Below are 21,344 nucleotides of genomic sequence, written 5' to 3'. Positions count from 1 at the left end.
TTTTTTTTCAAAGGCACAAGACATTTTTTCAGTTGAAGTCAAGCATTTTAGCTAAACTTAAATGTCCAGTGACATAAAACTGCTTATCATTTTGAAAGATGTGAGGTTTATTTGGTCTATTGAGAATAGCCTTTTAAAGATGTTTGTTATTTTATCTACACAATTCTTACATATTTACTTATTTTATCTTTTCATCACTTTTGCCATTTTCCCATGTCTTCTTCTACCACAAAAAAAAAAAAAAAAAAAAAAGAAAAAATAAATGGAAGGTATACTTGCATTGGGCAGATATATTGCTCTCAACCATTTCCTTTTGACAATACTTAATGGTCCTGGAAATAGACACCTCTGAATATTCTCTAAGTGGACCTGGATGGATAGTCAGTTATTTAAAATTGCATAGTAGCAGCTTACACATTAGCAGTAAAAATTTACTTCCTGAAGTTGGTTGTGAAAGTCAGGAATATTTGTGGTTATTGTTCAGCACCACAATAAGTCAGGAGAGAGTGGTCTGGTTTTGGGATACCATGTGCCTTTTCACTAGACAAAAATCCAACCAGATTTCATAGAAGAGCTTTGTTCTTATTTTGAGACACAGGAAGCAGACAGTGAAAGAAGGGTTGGGTGGGCTTTCCTTCACAGCAGAGGAGTTTGCTACATTTTATAAAATACTAGGAAGTTAGTCTTTTTTTCTGATTTTGTGTAATGATAGTAATCTGAAAAGAACAGTGTACTCATGGCTTTAAAATTACCCCAGATTCCATTAAGTGATACAGTTACAGAAGCTGAAGATGCAAGCAGAATTTTGTTAATTACAGTGATAAATAATTGTTAGTAGAAATAGCAATGAAGCACAATAGTATAGCAAGGGCATGAAAGCAACATATGTGACATTACTTATCCTCCTGTCATAACATGCAGGAAAAATTGGTACCTGCCAGATTACAGGTAGCCAAATCTATGAGCACTGGCAAGGAGCTATTGGGCCAGCATTTTTCGGAAAATAACTTCGTAACATTTCCTTATAATTGGAGTCAGTCTAAACTTCTGTGTATGCTGATTTGAGCTAAGGTAGTAGAATTCTCTGAGAAAGACAGAGATGATTTAGAAGAAATTAAGTTTATGTGGAGATGACTATTCCAATATGCTGCATCAGTCTGGAAAAAAAATCACATTTTAAAATATATGCCATCATATGATAAAGTATGTAGTCTTAGGAAGCACATTCAATTTTTGTCATCTTCTGCCCTTTGGTAGTGACAAAGCACTGTATGGATACAAAATATATGGGTTTTGACTGATGTGTTGCAGAAATCAAGACAAGTGTGTTGATGGCCACTGACAACTTCTCCATAACAGAGCCTGTTGGTAGCACCAGGAAATCTGCACTGATGGATAATAAAACAACATATTGTAGGAGCAGAATCTGCTCTCATTACAAGTAGTTCAGGAAATCCAAATGCTTATTCTCTAGTTGTAAAGAGAAATAAATTAAAGGCCACAAGCACTGCTGAATTGTTTAAATTCTCAATTTGTTATGGACACACCAGTAGCTGAAAGAAGGGCTGATAAAATGAAGGCAGCAGTTGGAAGTATGGAAAGACTTCATGTTTCCACAATAATGTGAAATTGCTTTTGTCTAGACCAGGTATCTTGGCAGAAATAGGTGGATGTTAAGAATGATTCAGATATTTATGGTAATATAACATATAATCCTGGCCAAAAAATTGCTAAGTGGAATCCAGGGCCTTGAATTTTGTACCTAGACTTATGTGGTGCAGGAGAGAAAATTTGGGCAATAATGCAAAAACTTGCAGTATATATCCATATAAAAGATAATCCTCTAGAATCAAGAAATTTTCAGAGAGGATGGGCAAAGGAATAAATCTGTTTCAGTGAAAGGAGCCGATCAGTTTTTCTGTATGCTTCAGGAGAGAACAAAACAAATCCAGATTATATGACAGAGTTTTGTGAAGTAATACATGAAGTAATATGGCAAAAGACTGCATCTTTCCTGGGACAAGAACCAGGATGTTTTGGCTGCAATGAGCCAGTGGCAGGTTCAGAAAACAAAATGATGTCAACTGGGTGGTTAGGTAGTGGAACTCTCTACAGGGGTCTATTTCTAAACAGAAAAGTACTTGAAAAACTATCCACAAATGGAATAAAAATCCATTTAAAGATACCAAGTACAAAGCCAATACCTTTAACTAAAGACCTTGAGATGCAATAGTTAAAGAGTTTGGGAGAAATGTCTATGATGCTTCTTCCTCATTGCTGCATTTTGCCCTTCAGCACTTGCTGTTACCTGACCTCAGAGGGAGCTGATCTTGATGCTTCAGTGCTTTTGTTCTTAGGAGAAGGGGAAACCTGAAATATATCCAACTACATTGAGCTGAAACAAAATTAAGACTTTGAATGGGTATATCAGCATGTCAGTCTGCTGTTAATTCTGTTCTGCAGATCTGAGGTTTGCTCTGGTTTTGTGGGGTTTTTTCCTCCTAAAAATTAGCAGGACAGTAAATAAGTGATGATCAACGAAGGCATGGAGATGCCCTTTTCCTTTTTTTCCTGAGATTTTGCCAGTGGGCATAATGGGATGTAAAAAGGAATAAAACAGCTAGTTAAGGTACTTAGTTGAGAAGAGCGAGTCCTGGGGCAGTTGACCAGCTGGCAAACAGAAAATACCTATGGCTGTCTTTTCTGGAAATACGGGAAGAAAGATAAGATGCAGGGGATATGGTTTAATTAGACCATAAACTTCAACTTATCTGGGAGCTATCATCAATAGCTCATAGAATGCAGGTCACCATTCCTTCCCTAATGGTTTCCACCTGAAAGAGCCCTCCCTGACAACCACAGCTGGACTCCAGCTTGTTTGCTGGGCTGACTCCTTTCCCCAGAGAGCTTAGGAAATGATTTGCAGTGCTGGACAGTGGGCATACCTTCCCCAGGGTGTGTGCCTTCACTTGCATGTGCTTGCCATTTTCCTCTGAAGGTGGGAATGTAGAGCCTGGTGGCTTTTTAAATCTGGACAAACCTCTTCATCTTCTGCCTTGAAAGAAAGGGTTCTCAGAAGAGAAGAAAAATTCCTTCAGAATCCTTCCTAAAAAATAATCACTCAGGAGCTGGGTGACTGAATGTCTGATCTGAGTATGGGGCAAAGCACAGGAGATTCTGTCTGACTTGGGACAGCTCTACTAGCATTAATTATTTCAAAAGCTTCACAGACTAAGACCATAGTCCTATGGGGCTGAAATAGTAATTTAAAGTCCACTGGTTTCTAAAGGAAACAGAAAATTGCTTACTCGGTTGTAAGAAAGGTTCCTTGCTCTCTTTCCTTACCAACAAATATATATATATATTGAAATTTTTCTTTGTGTAATCAGACTCAATTATATAACAATAACAGGTAGTATATTTGTAAAAAAGGCACATGTATGTAAAAAAGAATGTATTATGCTATATAATAAATTCAGTATATATGATGGGTAATATTTTTATGCCATTTTCTAATCATCAGAAATATCAGAGAAAAAAACCCTCATTTTTCAAGAGCTGCCCCACAAAAGCTGTGCTACTTATATCTGTTTACACTTTTTTGCAAATCAAAACCACCTCCTCTGAAATATCATTCAGCTTGATAAAGTTTGTGGTGTAACATTTGTAAAAAAAAAGGGGGGCAAAAAGAAAATAAATGACAATAAATGCTGCTAGGCACGTTGCTCAGTGATGGCAACGTCAGTCACTGCAAAATTAGTTAAAATTGTGTGATGCTGCTTATTGCTGTAATTTAAAATTACACAGTGAGTTGGATAAAAATAGTACTTAAAACTGCATTCTGTGCGTGATGAAACACCATTATTATATTTAAACTGTGAAAAATCAAAATTGCTTTATGAAAACTGGTGCAATTGGACAATACAATGTCAAGATAGTAAATATTTCTGCTCACCAATTATTCCATCTGTAACTAAATGCCTAATACACCGTTGAGGAAGTGCTGGAAACTTGGATCATTCATACTGTTTAATGTAGGATAAATTTTCAGTCCCTAAGAACTTTACTTGAGCACTAGATGGCAGCAAATATTTAGAAATTACTCTGGGGTTTTTTTGACTGCATATTATTGAATTTGTGGGAAGAAGGAAAGCACAGTATTAGATTTCAGTGCCATATCTGAAACCCAACTGTATTTCACAATTGCTTTTTTCCTCAGTTTTGCTTTTAACTTATTAAATTATTTACTAGAATAGAATAGAATAACAATAGAATCAGATGTTTGAACAAATGAGGCAAATAAAAAGGCATGTTTTGTTTTGGTTTTTGTCAGACTTCATTGTCTTCAGTAACAAGAATGTTATGTTTTCATGATTGTGAAACTGGTTCTTGAAAATGCTACTAGTGGACTATGTTTTAAGCTCTTTCAAGTTCTGCACTGGCAGATATTTGAGTCATGCAAAGGAACCAAATGCTCCAAATAACCTGTGTACAAATCAAGTAATAGTAACCTGTGGGCTCTATTCCATGATGTCCCTGTAGCAGTCTGTGAAGAACTGAATGCTTTTTCAGCTCCTTCAGTGCATTATGTGGCTATTGCCTTGAAAAGCAATACTATGGGACTTCCCCCAATCTCCTTATGCTTTTGAACAACAAAACACCACTTGAAAAGTGTGTTAAGCAAAGCCTAGGGTTACTCCATGCTATTAGACATTGATATTAACAAGGTTTTACAGGATTCAAGTTTACTCAAGGCAGATATGCCTTTCATTGTTATTTTTAACCAGATATTTATGTTATTTGCAAAAGAATGTCAGAATTATTGTGTAGGTCTAGGTACTTCAGTTTGAACATGCACATGTACTCAGTTCTATAGGCTTTTTTAAACTATTATTTCTGCCAAGTCACGTGGAAGATTTATATTAAATCCAAACACCAATAAAACAAATATAGCTTTAAAAATGCAGCAATGAATCACAAAACTTTGGAAAGAGGGACTTTTGCTTGTTTTAACAACCAACAACAACCAAAAAAGGTTTGTTCATGGGACATGCAGGAAATATTAAATTCTCCTGGTAAAATCAGGTTAACTGGAATTAAGCAGTAAAATGTTTCTTGTGAGTGTAATCAGTACAAAATAGAGCTGAAGTTATCGAGTAAAAATATGTATATGGTCAACAATTTGGTGATAAAAGTACTCAGTTTTCAGGAAAAAAAAGCACTCAGTACAAAAAATTGTTTGGTACAGCTGATTTAGCCTTGAAATATAAATAAATATATATATGTGTGTATATATGTATATGTATGTATATATGTATATATATGGAGAGAGAGAGATATAGATAAATATATATATAGATATATAGAGATAGTTATATATGGATATATAAATATAAAGTCTATTCAATTTTGTTATATTTTGATATACCAAAAATCTGGCAGATACCTATATGTTTGACTTGCAGCTACAAAAGGAGAAAACTATTTATAAAGACTGTGTATAAAAGTGTTTCCAAGTATGAGGAAGAAAAAACCTAAAGATTCTTGGTATCATTTTGCTCAGGACCCAATGGTGCTTTCACATTGGCATGATGAAATTAATCTTTTAAATGTAGATTCTTTTCTTTTCAAGTACTTGTCTTTCTATTACCTTGACCATATCCACTACAGAATAATTTTGGTTTGTTTGTCTTTTTATTTTTATAACAGTCTAGCTCAATAATATCTTTTAGTTGTAAAAATTGTAAGTGATGTATGAAAGATCATTTATGGTCACTGTATCTATGGTATTAGGTCAAAGCAACCCATGTTATTACATGTTCACAAGATAAAGTTGCATAAATTAGTCAAGTTATTGGTTTAGGACTATTTCAAAATTATATGCATTTGATATATCCCAACACTTTCTTTAATCTTGTGCTAATACTCTGAATTCCATGTGTTTTCAGGCAAGTACTTATGTACAGCTGTAACATATATACTTAATTTTGTCTCTTCTCCTATTTCCAGATTGCTCTTGGCACGGTAACTAATGTGGAAGAAGCAGTAAAGTGGATAAGTTACACTTATCTTTATGTACGGATGAGAGCAAATCCATTAGTATATGGCATCAGTCACAAAGCTTATCAGGTATAAAATGCATTTTAAAAAAAATCTGTAACCTGTTCTGAGTCTCTAATCCTTCCCTGATGTGAGGATAAATATTTGCTATTTCTACTTAACCTGACATCAGCAATTCTTTTAAAGTGCTTAGAAAAAGGAAGATATTTTCTGTAGCAGAGTGTTTTTAACACTGAATTATGAGGCCCCTTCTGTTCACATAAAAATACATTTTAACTGGTCAAATTATGCTCCAAAGGACACCATTCATTCTTATCACACAATTACTGTAACTTAGGCTGTTTTCAGTGTTTCAGTTTTGTAGACTAGATAGAAATGATAAAAGAAAGCATTTTTGAGTTGCTTGATTCCCACTTACCCCATCAGTTTTTGTTTTAGAATGTTTCCTGGTATAATAATTTATAAACTAGAAAATAAACATTTTAATTGGGTGATATTTTCTATCATATGATTTATTAATTATAAGATTTTTAATTAATTTGTTTGGAATTTTTTGTCATATTTGCAAGCATTCTGTGCTGTGATACGAATCAGTGCACATTTACAAAAGGGGTTTTTTTTTCAAGTTTTTTCCGTTATCTGTAATTTTTAGGAAGATTAATAATTTTTAGGAAAATAAATTAAAAATTAATATTTTTTATGAAGATTTTTACAGATAATCTAAATATTATTACCTTTTCCTTTTTACAGTTGTTTATAGCATTTAATGTAAGCATGGTTTGACACAGTTAATTGAGCCTAATGCAGGGCAAACTCACAAGATAACTCCAGTTTATTTCACGTCAAGGATCCGTTTTGTGACTTTGTAATTTATTTTGACATTGTGAGCAGCAGTTTGTTAGGTCATGGTGAAATGCAGAGGTATATGTCAGCAGACAATTGTTTGATTTTTTTTTGTCTCTGGTAGTGGAAACTGCAGTGGAAATAGGTGTGCTATTGCTTAAGGAAGCTTCTGAAGACACCTTTAGACCTCTCGTCATCTCAAATTTATTTTCTATAAAAACCTGTATAGTGCATTACCATATGTTAATATAACCGTATACAACACAGACCACAAAGTAATAGATAAATGAGAATCAAAAATTGATTTGCTAGTGAGAAGAATGTTGTTGTCCCACTAATAAATATTCTGGGTTTTGTTTCACTAGCAAATTCTAGATTAAAAGAAATGTAACTGTGGTAATAATAAGTGGTGAAAATATCAGTAAGAGAAATATCTTTTAAAAATTTTAAAAATAATGAACAGGAGTTTCTCTCCTTCCCCCTGCTCTAGTGTTTCTGTTAGCTGCTGAGAAAGTGAGGATTGCTCCACACACCTTCTTTCTACTCCTTTGGATTTGATGTGCTAGTATTAGACATTCATATTTTTGAGTTAAGGCAGTAACAAATTATATCACTGTGAAGTGTTACCATTCATGTCCAGTGCAAATCCTCTTGTTTCCTAGATAAACCAGCTTTAAACATCAAAGCTTATGATGTGATAGAGAGTGTATGAATGCTCTAGTGCAGGTATAAGCAAAGCTTTGGTCAGTTAGACCATTCTAGGCATAGGTATCCAATTTTCATAACTGGTGTCTTAGTGTACTTTAGTAATTGCAGTATGCCAATTTCTGTCTCTGTTTTCACTGACAGTCGGTGTTATCCATTCAGAATCCCTGTATCCCTTGTGGATCACACTTCCTAGCTGTTTGTGGAGACTGAGATCATGCAAACTCGTTCCCCATTCTCTTTCCACTGGTGCTCACCACATCCAGTAATTGTAATTCAGGGCACCCACACAATAGGGTGCACATCCTTGGAACCCCACATGTTGTCTCCAGGATATTTCTGGGCTACACCTAGGAGCAGGCTACTGCAGTCCACTGCTTTGATTTGTGATTTTTCAAGTTGTTTGCCAGAAATGCCAATAATGCCTCTTACTGATTCATGAAAATGGCCAAAATTAATGACGAGCAGCAAGAGGGAAAAAAAAAAAAAAGAGTGGAAGGAAAAAGTGGAGCAAATGCAAATGTTGTATTAGTGAAGCCAGTAGTATGAATTACAGGCATTTTCTCATACTTCTGGTGTTCCAATGAAAAGGTGCTTGGATTAAAAAACTTTCTTTGTCTATTTTCTCCTCTTTTTGGTTTCATTCTTTGGTGTTCCCACAGTTAAGCAGAGCTTTTTACCACCATGAAATTTATGTCCAGATATAAAAATTAGAGGAGCTTGTGCCCAACATTTCTCTCAGTAAGTTACAGGAAAACAGTGTGGATAATAATGTACTTTATAATGGATAGTAATGTACTTTATCATGCATTCTTAAATTTCCATATGTATACTCCAGACCTGCTCAGTTTCTTACTGTGGACATGCCAAGGCTCATTTTAAAGAGAATGGCTTAAAGCTGTTCTAGGCTGGATCCTTTATTCTGAGGATTTCTAATTATGCAAGTTCAACAAGAAGGGTGCTAACCATGGATTCTCCAAACTCAAATATTATTTCAAAGTTTTTTCAAGTTGGTGACCTTTCCTTTAAAGTTAAAACTTTTTAAAAAATGCTAGTGTGCTGTTGCAGCCTCAGCTTTTTGGAAGGCAAAAGATTGGTGGGTACTTTGGACTGCCGAAGGAATAGGGGAATAGGGAGTTATTTTGATTTTTCATTAATTTTTTCCCCACGATAGTTTTAAGAAATATTGAACATCTGGCATCTAGATCACTTTTTTTTTTACCAACTCTGCTCTGAAATCTGACCTCAATGCATGACTTACTATTGAGAAAAGAAGTCTAGACCTTTGCCATCTTAGCTTTTGACTTGAAACTAAGGCAAGCCATAACTAAGGAGAAACAGCTTCAGGGTAACTGGCAAACATGGAATATTAGGAACGAGTCTCCAGCTGCTTTGTGGAGATTACTGTGTTTGTCTGCAGCTTCACCGACCGTGGGATGATGTCCTTCTGCACAAAGGTGAAACTGGATCCTGGCCCAGGGAAAACCAGAGCAAACCAAGGCACAATAATTCTTATAGCCGGCTCCTTTTTGCTGTCTTGGCCATGTATCTCTGTTTCAGATTTACCCAGAGAGCTGGTATGACTTATTCTGTAGGAAATATGAACTATACACGAGCCCTGAAATAAGAATACTGCCTGTGGAGTAGAACAGTGTTTCAGTCCTTAAAACTAATTATTGCTTGTGCAATTAGAGCCATATCTCAGGTGCACATACTGCAGAAGGTTAACATAACTATGAATCCTTTTCACTCATCCCTGTCAGTGTGGGTATCCCAGGTGCCTGATGTGGAAACAGATAATTATACAGCAGTCCTACTCAGATGGGAGTTTTGCCCAGCCTTTTATGTACTAATGAGACAATGTGCATTATTAGTAGGACAAAATGTCCAAGTTCCTGAACTTTGATATGAATAGAAGTGATGTTGGGCACAGGAAGCTCCTTTGTGTGCTTTTAACATGAATGTTACTGTACATCTGTAACTCACTAATTAGAATATCCCAATTAACCTACCAAAAGCTTTTGGGGATGTTAAAGGCTTTTTCCTAGGAAACATTTAAGCCATGCAATTTGAAGCTTAATCTATTATCTATGCAATTAAAGCCAGTCTCATGTCAGCTACACAGGAAGGTATATCTTCAGCCATTTTTATGAACAGAAGGTGCCAAAAGATGACATGTTTTTTTGTACAGTAATGATAATTTAATAAAGAATATGTTGTCATTACAACATCTTTCAAAATTTTCAATGTAAATTTGTTTCATAATCATACTAGATTTGTTTCATAAATAGTATTGGTCTCCGTTGTAATGATAGTCCCAAATAATTGTAAAAGAAATTTTATTCTGATTATTTTGTCCTGTACATACAGGTTTTGGTCAGTAATGTCAATATAATTGTTATTAGTGAGATCGCAAGAAAATTATGACTTAATAACTGTACCTTCATTTTATCAGATTTTTGACTTTGTGTGACTGGATTACCTCAAGAAAATTATATATTAAATACTGCTTTCATGCAAATAAATGTGTGTGTTTCGTATTTAGATGGATCCAGGTCTAGAAAAGCACAGAGAACAATTGGTGATTGAAGTTGGCAGAAAACTGGACAAAGCCCGCATGATTCGCTTTGAAGAACGGACTGGCTTTTTTTCTTCAACAGATTTAGGCAGAACTGCCAGCCACTACTATATTAAATACAATACTATAGAGGTAAAAGATGATGTCCTGTTTCTGGAGGGTTTTTTCCTTTTTTCTTTTTAACATATGCCTAAAATAGTTGTAAGATATTACAGAATATGTAGCTGATTTGTTCACTGTATTTTCAAATCATATTTACTGAAATGGGGGGAGAGGAAATAGGAAAAAGAAAGAAACTAAATATCAAGCAACACTGAAAATTTAGACTCAGTGTGAGGTGAGGTTTAAATTTCTGTGGTCTTTTTGACTTGTTGTAGAAGAATTATAAGAAACATTTTGATATTCATGGTGTGTGCAACCATTAGTACTTGATAGCACATTGCCCTGTAGTGTCTCATAACAGATGACCTTCTCTGGCAGAAAGTCCTATCACGTTGACAACCTTGAACAACTTCTGGCGCTGTAATCAGATTGTGTTGTAAACGTGTTCAAAGTTTTGTAGTATTGGAAACTTGATTTGATGTACACATTCATCTTAAAACATTTTCGTTCTTAGCGAATAAGTGTTTTTCTTGAATAAAAGCTAAAGATTCAGCATTAATAATTTTTAACTGTATACTGTCACTGTGTTAGTCTCACTTAAGTGGCCACGTTGCATGTCTCTTGTTGTTGGAGTGGCCAAGGCACTGGGAGGAATTGTTTTTTTAAAACTGACAAAAAGTCATTATGGAATTTGTTCCTGTTTAAATTGCATCACCCTGGTCTTCCAATAACTTGCATTTTAGCCTTGTAGGCCTTTTAAACTCTTGGATAATGTTTCTTTGTTTCCTGCTATATGTGTATTTTTATTTCCAGTGACAAATCAATTCTTTTTATTTTTAATAGACTTTCAATGAATTGTTTGATGCTCATAAAACCGAAGGTGATATTCTTGCTATAGTATCAAAAGCTGAAGAGTTTGAACAGATAAAGGTAAGGTTAAAGAGTTTCTTGAAGCTAGACACTTCTTTAGTACTTAATGAATACTGTCTACAGACACAAGTTTTGTTAAATGCTAAGCACCATTATAAAATGTTTTCTGAGTAAACATAATATGTTCTCGCTCAAATTTGTACATCTTGAACTGTAATGCACATTTAATAGCTAGTTATGGATCTTTAAATAATTCTTTAAAATGCTTTTAACAACTTTTCAGCTCCTCAATTATTATCAGGTGAAGCTAAGTGTCCATCTGAGTAGTGTGCCGAGGGATGAGATAGTTTCTCTGTTTGAAGTTCAAGGCATTATTGGATGTCTTCCTGAACAGTTTGCTTTATCAGGAGTGAGGCAGGACTCACGGAAGTGAATTCTGATATATTTTCTGCAGGGAACAATATTAGATTGGCAGTACTATAAATTCTCATAAATTCAAATCTGAAATCTAGAAAGTTGTCAAAACAGATTTTACACGGGCTAGAAGATTTCTGCTGTATTGTACTCAGTTCAATTCCAACCTCCCTTTTTTGCGTCCCGTGTGGGCAGGACACAAGGCAGCACATTCCAAGCTGGCATGAGCTTGTTTGCCCATGCTTCCATCTCACAGAGGTACGAGCCAGACTCCACAGGGTTTGTTAGCTTGGGCTCATTGCCATTTTACCACAATTATACAACTTGCAGATCAGAGCTGGCTCTCATTCACCTGGCTCTGCGAGCTGACAGCGTGAATCCCTCACCATCTACATATTTACATATTTGCACACATTGTCTGGGTATTACCATCTCTTTATCTAATGGAGAAATTCTATTTTGCTGTAATCTCTTCTATTATAGAAGATAATAAGCAGTGAGGTTTCACAGTCATACATGGAACATTTTCCAAGCTAGAAGGGGTTTTTTTATGACAGTGATAATGCTTGACTAGGTCTAAATTTAGCGTAATTTAATATTTAAAAGGAAAGCATATGGAAAATATCATGTGATATGTTTCTATATTTTTAATAAAGTTAGTAGTGATGCTTCTTGACTAAAGCACAGTTTTTCTAGTTTACTTTCTCAGATTTATATGGTATGGCATCAGTGCACTGTCATTTCCAGATTTTTGTGATTCATTTGCTGTGCAGCTCTGAATGTTAAAATGAATAACTGGTTTTCACAAGAACAGCTCAGGATTTGCCCCTCTGTGTGATAGAAATTGTGACTTTTGATAAATTAATCACGTTTCCATAATGCCTTTAAAAATTCTGAATTTTGAGATATTTAACTCACCAGTAGCTGAAATACAGATCTGGATAAGACGTGTACTTGTGCTGTGCAAGAGCAGAAAAAATTATCCAAAATGCTGTTGTTAGCAGAGCATAGTATTCCCCTGAAAGCGGATTCATTTATGATGGTTCTGTACTTTATGTCTTTCTTTCCTGTGGGACGAGTCACTAGAAAGTTGGGGATTTTAACCCAATTGTCTTAGGGTCTTTTGTATGTCAGGTATTCAGGTCCAAATGAAAATTACTTTCAGATGGTTCCCTGCAGGGACCAAACATTTACCCTCTTCAAATAAGTTTTACACTAACAGACTATCAGTAAGTCAAAGAATATGTAGATTTATGCTAGTTTTGCCATGTAAGGGTCATCAGTTAGAATGTGAAATGTTATGCATTATTCAAACCATAGATATTAATATTTCTTTACTCATATTAAGACTTAATCTTATTAACAGTGAAAATTTTAATATGATGAATCATAGTACTTCACAGTTTTGAGTTTAAAAATGTATTACATCACATGCAAACTGTGTAACTATAATGAGTACATTTAATGTTAATTCAAGATTGCCCTAATCCAGATGGACAGAAGTTTTACTCTGGTCAAATAAAAAATAAAATCTCATCAGATGAAGGATGACAAGGTCACAAGATTCAATTTTTGTGGCATATCAAATTTTTGTATGTCAATGGCAACCTTAATAGATGGTGATGAATAACAAAATGTAATTGTGTCCCTGTTAAGATAGTTTCAATTATGGTCTATTAGCTACATTGTGGAAGATGTGGGTTTACTGCTTTTTTTCTTCTTTTTTTTCTCCTTAAAACTAGAGACTCCATTTAAAAGTAATATAACTATGTTATAAGGAAAATTTGATTTCAGTGTAAAAATTTTCATCGAATTGCTTCAGCCTCTTCATAATGTATAATTGTGTTGTAGGTAAGAGAAGAAGAAATAGAAGAGCTAGATACCTTACTAAATGATTTCTGTGAACTCCCTGCTCCAGGAGGTGTGGAAAACAATTATGGAAAAATTAATATCCTCCTTCAAACATACATTAGCAGAGGGGAGATGGACAGCTTCTCCCTTATTTCGGATTCTGCATATGTTGCACAGGTAAAAATAGTATTTTCTGCATATTTGTTGCTGACTTCTGCTGTTTTAATTCTCCCAAATATTTACAATTATACAAGTAAGCCCCAATCTACATCTTTTTTGTACATTTTTGTGCAAATTTCTTTGAAAATCAGAGCCTTGTGTTTGTGCATGCATGTGAGCCATAACACTTGAGTAGAAAAGTTTTGCAAAAGGCTACCTTGAGAGACTATGGCAGTTTTTGTTAATTATGAATGCCCTTTTTTTGTTTGTCGTACCCATGTAATCTTATTCTACTTAGTTTCTCTAACTGTGATTGCACAGAAATTATATTCTCTAAATTTCAGGGTTTTCTTCTAAATGTGAAAAACTGTTGTAATCTTTTCTTATGCTTTATGTGTTTTTATACTTCATTCTGCAAAACATATTTTGTGTTTGATTCACATACCTTGGTTTTCTCATGAAAAATGTGCTATTGTAATTCTGTTGCTGGATGTAATCCAGCAAAAAATGTGCAGATTGGCATACCAGTCTATGTATTTGTTTGTTGGCTTCATTTGACACCTAAAGGGTTGATTGTAACACAGCATGTTTAATTACCACACATAGGCAGGTACAGAGGGGGACATGACACAGAGATCTATTTAGACAATTGTGAACCCAAAAAATGGTCCCTTTTAGCCCATCTCACTCTCACTCTTCTTTTCTAAATTTAATAGTCAGCAGAGATGTTGCATGGTGTTATTTTTGTCTCATCCTTACAAAACTGCTTTGGAAAGAGTTAATCTAAAAGTTGCATTTAGTTGGTTGGTGCTAAAGATGAGATTTAAATATTCAAAATTATACATAGTCTTTAGCAACATTTTCATAGTAACAAAACTTTTTTCAGAAGTGTTTGTATTTTGTAGCACATATGAGTATAAATGAGAAAATGCTGAATTGATTGTACACACCATAAAAATTGTGCACTTGCATAGCAAAATCATTTTCAGTAGGATCCTTTTAATCTTTGCTTTCAAGGCAATTCCTTTTATTTGTCTGTCTCATTTATAGCATCTTTAGTGAGGCAACATGGTCTTCTTCTTAGATCTTCATATACTTGTGGAACCAGTGCTACAAAGTGTGGTTTTTTTTTTTTTTAATTTGGATAGTGAGTATTAAGAAAATTTTTCATCCTTTCTAAGTAAGAGGAATGTGCTTCTTTAGTAACATATGCTTCCTATCATAACCAAATAATTTTCTATTTTTTATTCCTGTTGGCGTAGCAGAGCCAGTAGGGAATGATTATATTTTATTCAATGAATCAAGAACATAATTCCTAATCCAGACATAGTACTGGTAGAGGAAAAAAATAAAAAGAAAAAAAAAAAGCATAGCTTCATAATGCAGCTTCAAAAGTTTATAAAAGGAATATCATAACTTAGGTTTTCAGGATAAGACTGACCTCATTCAAACTTATGTTAATAATTATTTTTCCAAGTCCAAAGCATATTTGTACAGTTTGGTTGTACACTATTTTCGGAATATAGTAAATGTTTTAAAACATTCACTACTGTTAAGCTTCTGTGCAAATGTTGTGAAATCCAGTGTGAGGTGCAATGCTATTATAGAAGCATAAACTAGAAAATAACAAAAATTGAATTTCCATATAAAGTGAATTTGCAGGTGTCTGTTATGGAGGGGTATATTAAGTGAATTTGCTTCAGAAGTGATTGATACACAATAAATTTAGAACTCCATAATGTTAGCATAACTGTGATCAAAGTTCTATGGCAGACCTGACACTACAATTTTAACTGGTTGCACATGTTTCTTTTCATAATTTCAGAATGCAGCCAAGAGGTAGTTTTGTCACTAGACAGTGATGGAAAAAATAATTTTCAAAAATGTTTGAAATCAGTTCGAAAAGAAAAATCTATTGTTATGGTTTGTCAAAGATGAGTCTGTGGGATCCTTTTCATTTTACAAAGAGTATTGAGAGAATTACAACAGTTTTGCCTTTTTTTTTTTTTTTCCTTTTCACTTTCCAGAATGCAGCTCGCATTGTTCGGGCTCTCTTTGAGATTGCCCTGAGGAAGCGTTGGCCTGCCATGACTTATCGGCTCCTGAACCTCAGCAAGGTCATTGACAAGCGGCTCTGGGGCTGGGTGAGCCCTCTGAGGCAGTTCTCAGTGCTCCCCCCCTCCGTCCTCTCCAAGCTGGAAGAGAAGAATCTCACCATCGACAAGATGAAGGACATGAGGAAAGATGAAATAGGTGAGAAGCCAGCGAGGCTTTTTGTCCAATAAAGAAGGTTTTTTCCAGTCTCCACAGCTTGTAAAATGGCACAGCTCTGAGGATAAGGCCAGCCCATGTCCTGGCAGTCACAGAACACAGATGGAAAGGAGATGTCCATTGATAAGTGTTTAGGTGGATATGTGTAGATATACATATTTATGTTGACCTGTATGCTTCCCTTTCTGCCCACCTTACCTAACACACTACTATAAAAGGCATCTGTTTACTTTTGCCAGTTGGCACATTGTGGCCTTATTTCTTATTAATATGGAAAATAATAAAACCAGATTATTACATCCAGGTATGCTATCAGTAAATGGCCTTCTTCTGAAAGACTGCATTAATTTTCATTGAAAATGGAGAATTCATTGTCACTGGTGTCACTGCAACAAAACCTTAATGGAATTTTTTAAAGGATTTGACAGTCCAATAATGAGAAAATCCACAAGCCTACTGATAGACATAATGACAATTTCCAGTAAGTCTGTATAAACTGTTGTGCGTAAACTGCCCACCATCTGGTTGAAGTAAAAAAAAAAAATCACTTGTAATGCATTTCTTTTTCCTCAGTGTATTTTTTTTTTTTGGACTTCATTTGCACCTGCTATTACCAACCTGTTGATAAACAAACTGCCATTTTTTGAAAAATCTAATTTTAGAATAAAAATACCATTCATACTCACTGCTTAGAAGCTATCACATCTAACTTAATATTTCTTTTATTTGGAGGAGTACTACATTGCTAACTTGGAAAACTTTGTTATGTGCCTAATCTAGGCTGAAAAAAGTTAAATAAATTTGTAAAAGTTTGAAGAATTAGATGCTATATTTTCATTTAATAAGTTAAACCAAAAGGCTATGACAAAATTCTAGATGCTGACTTTACCTGCATTTTAGTATAGTAATGTGAAATGTATTAAAACCATTGCATTTTATTTGAAATGCTAGCATTATGGTTTTTTATTCAGAAGTGTTATAGCACTTTTTAATTCACTGTTAATTTTTGTGTGTATTTGTGATGCCTTTTAGTGTTTAGTGTTCTTTTCCATTAATTGTATTAGCGTTTTTGGGGGTTGTTTTTATTATTTTGGGGTTGTTGTTTGGTTTTGTGGAGCTGTTTTTAGTTCAGGACCTTTTTTTGTTTGTTTTTGTTTTGTTTGTGCTTGGTTTTTTTTAATTGTTCTTTCTCCCCATACCTTCACTTGAGAAGCAGGAAATTTTGAGTAAAAATACAAAGCCAGTTTTGCTTCCTTCAATGTATTGGAACCAGTATTGACAAGATGGAAATGTATCTGTGTATGCCAGCAATTTGTCTGGTTCTGGTTTATGTTAACTTAATTTGAAAGTAGATGAGACATGGGATTTGACTGTAAAAATAGGGCACTGCTGACCCTACGTAATGATATTTCATGTTCTTCAGCCTTATAAACATCAAAGAAGGTTGATGTGTGTGTATCTCTGTGAAGTAGTTGCTTGGCACATTTCCTCCTGTCCAGCCTTGATTTCTGAGGTGTGCTAAGGAAGTCTCTGTATTTTTATTTCAAATTCTAAGCTGTGTTCAAATGAGGGAAAGCACAACTTCCAGGTACTGCCTTGTTTTCTTACCCCACAGGGCTGGTTTCAGTCTTCTGCTTTTTAAATGTTGTGGAGACCTTGGAGATAGAGTGACAAAGACAGGAGCTGGCTGGCTAACTCAGCCCATGGCTTAGGGGGAGATGAAAGCATCAGATGGGTGGAGAGCATGTTGTGTGCACAGATCCTGGATTCCAGGGCACCATGAATGGATCAACACCAATCTATGAGCTATTGCAATGTAACCATGGAGTTTCCAGATAGCCAGGAAATCACTGTGTTAGCTGAGATAAACAGTCCCTTTTTTTTTTTTTTCACAATGCAGATGACAAACATTTTAGAATAAGCAATTTTTTTTAGACATGCCTGTTTTCTTTGTCAGCTTTTGTTCAGAGGGTTTTAGTATTTTTTAAATGCCATTGATGGTGTCTCATAATATAACTTATTAAAAAGAATTCCTATTAGAAAGAAAAAAGAGAGAGCTTAGGGAGGAGAGAGTTTTATCACGTTTTGCAGAAGTTGGAAGAGGAGCCTTATTTTCCCCTAGATCATAACTGTAAAAGGATCTCAGTGCTATCCTGTACAAACCTCACATGTTTAGAAAAAGAAAGTGATTTTTGCCATGAAAAATATACCTGCCTACATAATCATATCTTTGAATCTTTGTCATCTGCCTTTATTTAACATGATTTCTGAAGTTTTACCTCTAATTGCAAAAGCTAGTCCCTGTGCAAGTATGCTGAAATGCTGCATGTATCATCCAAGTGTACCAACATCAGGGATTTGGTTTTTAATAAGCCACTTGTTGGAGGTGCAATTATTTTACCAACTGCAAATTAAACTGATTAAATTGGTGTTAAAACTTCTGGTTAGGGGTTTGATTCTTAAGCAAGGTCACCATTCATTGCTTCAGAGTATAAAGACCTGTGTGAGAAAAATCTATCTGCCAATTTGTTAAAAAAGAAAAACTGAAAAGGGAAAGTCAGTATCAATTTAAAAATACCAGTTTCAAGATGTCGTGCTCATAGATGTCTTGTAATTGCAAGGAAAGGTTTGTATCACCTTGTCACTTTGCACATAATGCAAATAATAGGACTTCTCCTTTTTTGAATTTTTTTTATTTTTTTCAATGGGTAAGTATGCACAGAACCACATAATCATACCAGAAAAATATCAGTAGCAATTGGTAAGGTAGATTTTAACAGGGAGCATTTATGATCATCACAATTAAAATCTAAAATATACTCCACATAATTACATTACAATTTCAGTGAAAATGTAGTAAATAAGCCAGAAGGTGAATAATTTCAGTAAAAAAAAGAAATTACTGCTGCATACTTTCTTTTATATTCAAAATGAAGAGCAAGGGAAGAGAGATTTGAGCTGGAAAATACAAGTAGGACATTTTTCTAAATAAATAAAGTCACTTTATTGCCCTAGTTACCATGATTACAATAGAAAATAAAAAAATATTGCAACATTTAATTTTTCCTTTGTCTCAGTTACACACTGGTATATTCTCACAGATCGGAGCTGCTGTTAGATGTTTACTTATGTGCATTTTTAACCTATTAAGTACCTTTTTTTAATTTTATGAAAAGCATTCTGTCTGGTTTGAATCACTACACAGAAATTGTAGAAGTTGAATTAAGTAAAAAATTGGTATTTGTGCTCTGAAAAAGAATTCTATGGCTTGATAAGAGCCTGGTCTAAAAGTAAGTGAAAGAGAGAGAACTAGCTTGGCATAATATTTTCAGTGTGAATTCTTAATAGTTATTTTAACCCCTTAGTTATAGCCAATGAGGGGGTTAATACTGATTTTTCAAGGCTCTAAATTGCTAATTCAAGTTAAGTATTACAAAATATTCAGACATGCTAGGTCAAGAGAGTCAGACATTTACGTAGCCAGGAGCAAAACAAGCAAGCAATAATAGTGCTCTCTGAAAGCCTATTTGAAAGTCAGAGTTGTACGCTTTTTCCTGGAAATGCAAATTCGTTACACCTGATGTTTTCTTGGCAGGTCATATGCTGCATCATGTGAAAATTGGGTTGAAGGTAAAACAGTGTGTCCACCAAATCCCCTCCATCGTCATGGAAGCAACGATCCAGCCAATCACCCGCACGGTGCTGCGCGTGCGGCTGAGCATCGCGCCCGACTTCACCTGGAATGACCAGGTACAACCTGGGGGAGCAGGAGGCAGGAAGAGAAGTTCAGTTTAGTTCCAGTAAAGGAGATATCACTGCTTGTCCATAGCTTTTGGGATTTTTTAAAAAGCATTTATTTTAGCTAAAAAGCAAATTTGATAATAGGAATGGGATGATTTTTGTGACTTTTGTTGAAGAAAGCAGGCAAGGATCATCTTTTCATTTCTGTTAAGCCGTGTAAGATTGGGCTGTGTATATAACACATTGTGGCAAATGCTTAACACTGAATATTTACAGTAGTCACACACAGATTAGAGTTATGTGCCCAGAAAGGAGAGGCAAGAGAAAGGGAGACATGGATGACTCTCTGAACTATGAAAAAGCATCAAACGCAGAAAAGCTTTAAAATACAGTTCATGTATGTCAGGTTCTCCTGTTGCTCCTGGCTTCACAAATATACATTCACAATACCAGTGCCTTTTTCTGCTGGGACTTGTCTGAACCAAAAAAACCCTGAGATATGTTTGGAATTATGTTCATCTGTATTTGATAGTGCAGATTTATATGAAAGGAGTTGTACCAGTTTTACATTTAGCTATACATACATCCTTTGATTCAGAATCTGTTCATTAGATATACATTTAAGATAAATCTAAATGAAACATAAATGTCCACATGGGGGCATTGTATTGTTGCTGTTACTTCTGAAACTTTCTACAGGAAAAAAAGATACCTCCATAGGCAAACATAATTTTCTTCTTTTAGACTTATGAAATTTATGCTTAAGATAAATTATTTTGAAATGTGGATATTAAGTATCTGTTCTTTTATTAAAAATTAATTTTAAAATCCCTTAGATTACAATTTTTACCTTAATCATAATTAAATGAGAGGTTTATTCCACAAATATTTAAATTACTTTAGAATTTATTTTCCCTGATGAAAGGTTTTTTAATTTCTTGTAGAAGTTTCATCGAGTTACCTTATAAATGGGATATTAGCAATCAAAATACAGAGTTTGAGCAATCAAAATATAGAAAGTTTGATTTTGCTTGCCACCTAGGTTTATTGAATAAATGTTTGAATGGATTCCTAACATGAATTATAACATGATTACTTTTTGTTACCTTATTTATGGGCAGTACTGCAGAAGGAAAAGAAAGCATTACTTTTTAGGATTGAAACAAGTTTTTATTGTTCAGTTTGTCCACTTTACCTATAATCTGCTAAAGACAAAAAATTAGTGTTGTTCATATTAAACTTTATCTTAATACAAAGTATTTTCTCAATCCATTGTTAGGTTTTTCTAGAAAACCTAGGTTCTGTATCTTTACAGGTTAGGGATCCACACAAAATTATACTGTTGCTTTGATTCTGAACTTCTAAATTTAGAGCAAAAGTTTGTCACAAATCTATTTTCTGCCATGACCCCTTTACACAGTTTTTCTGAGGATTGCTTTAGATATATTATGATTGTTGTATCAATTAAGCTTATGGAGATGTTTTTATGTGAATTTGTTTATGGGTGATCATAAAAACTTGGAAAAGTGGTTTTTTCCTTTTTTTTTATTTCTGTAATGTGGTGTTGATTTTCCTGTTGCTTCAGTAAATGAAGCTTTTATCACAATAAATAACTACAACTGTTAAATTTTAATAGTTTCTGAAAATGAATAGCTTTCTCAAATTCAAGCATAGACACTCTGAAACTGCTTCTGTATCATCACATTATTTTAACAAGCCTCTCAGAAGATGGCTATAGAAACTTACCGGT

At 34.5% G+C, this 21,344-nt stretch overlaps 1 protein-coding gene across 1 annotated transcript in view; it reads left to right on the top strand.

Moving 5' to 3' along the window:
- The window catches only part of ASCC3 (activating signal cointegrator 1 complex subunit 3), a 251,434-nt gene that overhangs the window by 153,701 nt on the left and 76,389 nt on the right, over positions 1–21,344 (top strand). The window contains exons 17-22 of the mRNA XM_058801018.1: positions 6,010–6,129; positions 10,154–10,318; positions 11,132–11,223; positions 13,429–13,600; positions 15,610–15,835; positions 19,449–19,603. Coding sequence (XP_058657001.1) covers positions 6,010–6,129; positions 10,154–10,318; positions 11,132–11,223; positions 13,429–13,600; positions 15,610–15,835; positions 19,449–19,603 — 930 coding nt within the window. The remainder of the gene's footprint in view (positions 1–6,009; positions 6,130–10,153; positions 10,319–11,131; positions 11,224–13,428; positions 13,601–15,609; positions 15,836–19,448; positions 19,604–21,344) is intronic.

This window comes from Ammospiza caudacuta, chromosome 3 (assembly GCF_027887145.1).
Source record: "Ammospiza caudacuta isolate bAmmCau1 chromosome 3, bAmmCau1.pri, whole genome shotgun sequence".
Taxonomy (NCBI): domain Eukaryota; kingdom Metazoa; phylum Chordata; class Aves; order Passeriformes; family Passerellidae; genus Ammospiza; species Ammospiza caudacuta.
The sequence above is the reverse complement of the archived record's forward strand: the minus strand, read 5'-3'. Positions and strand labels throughout refer to the sequence as shown.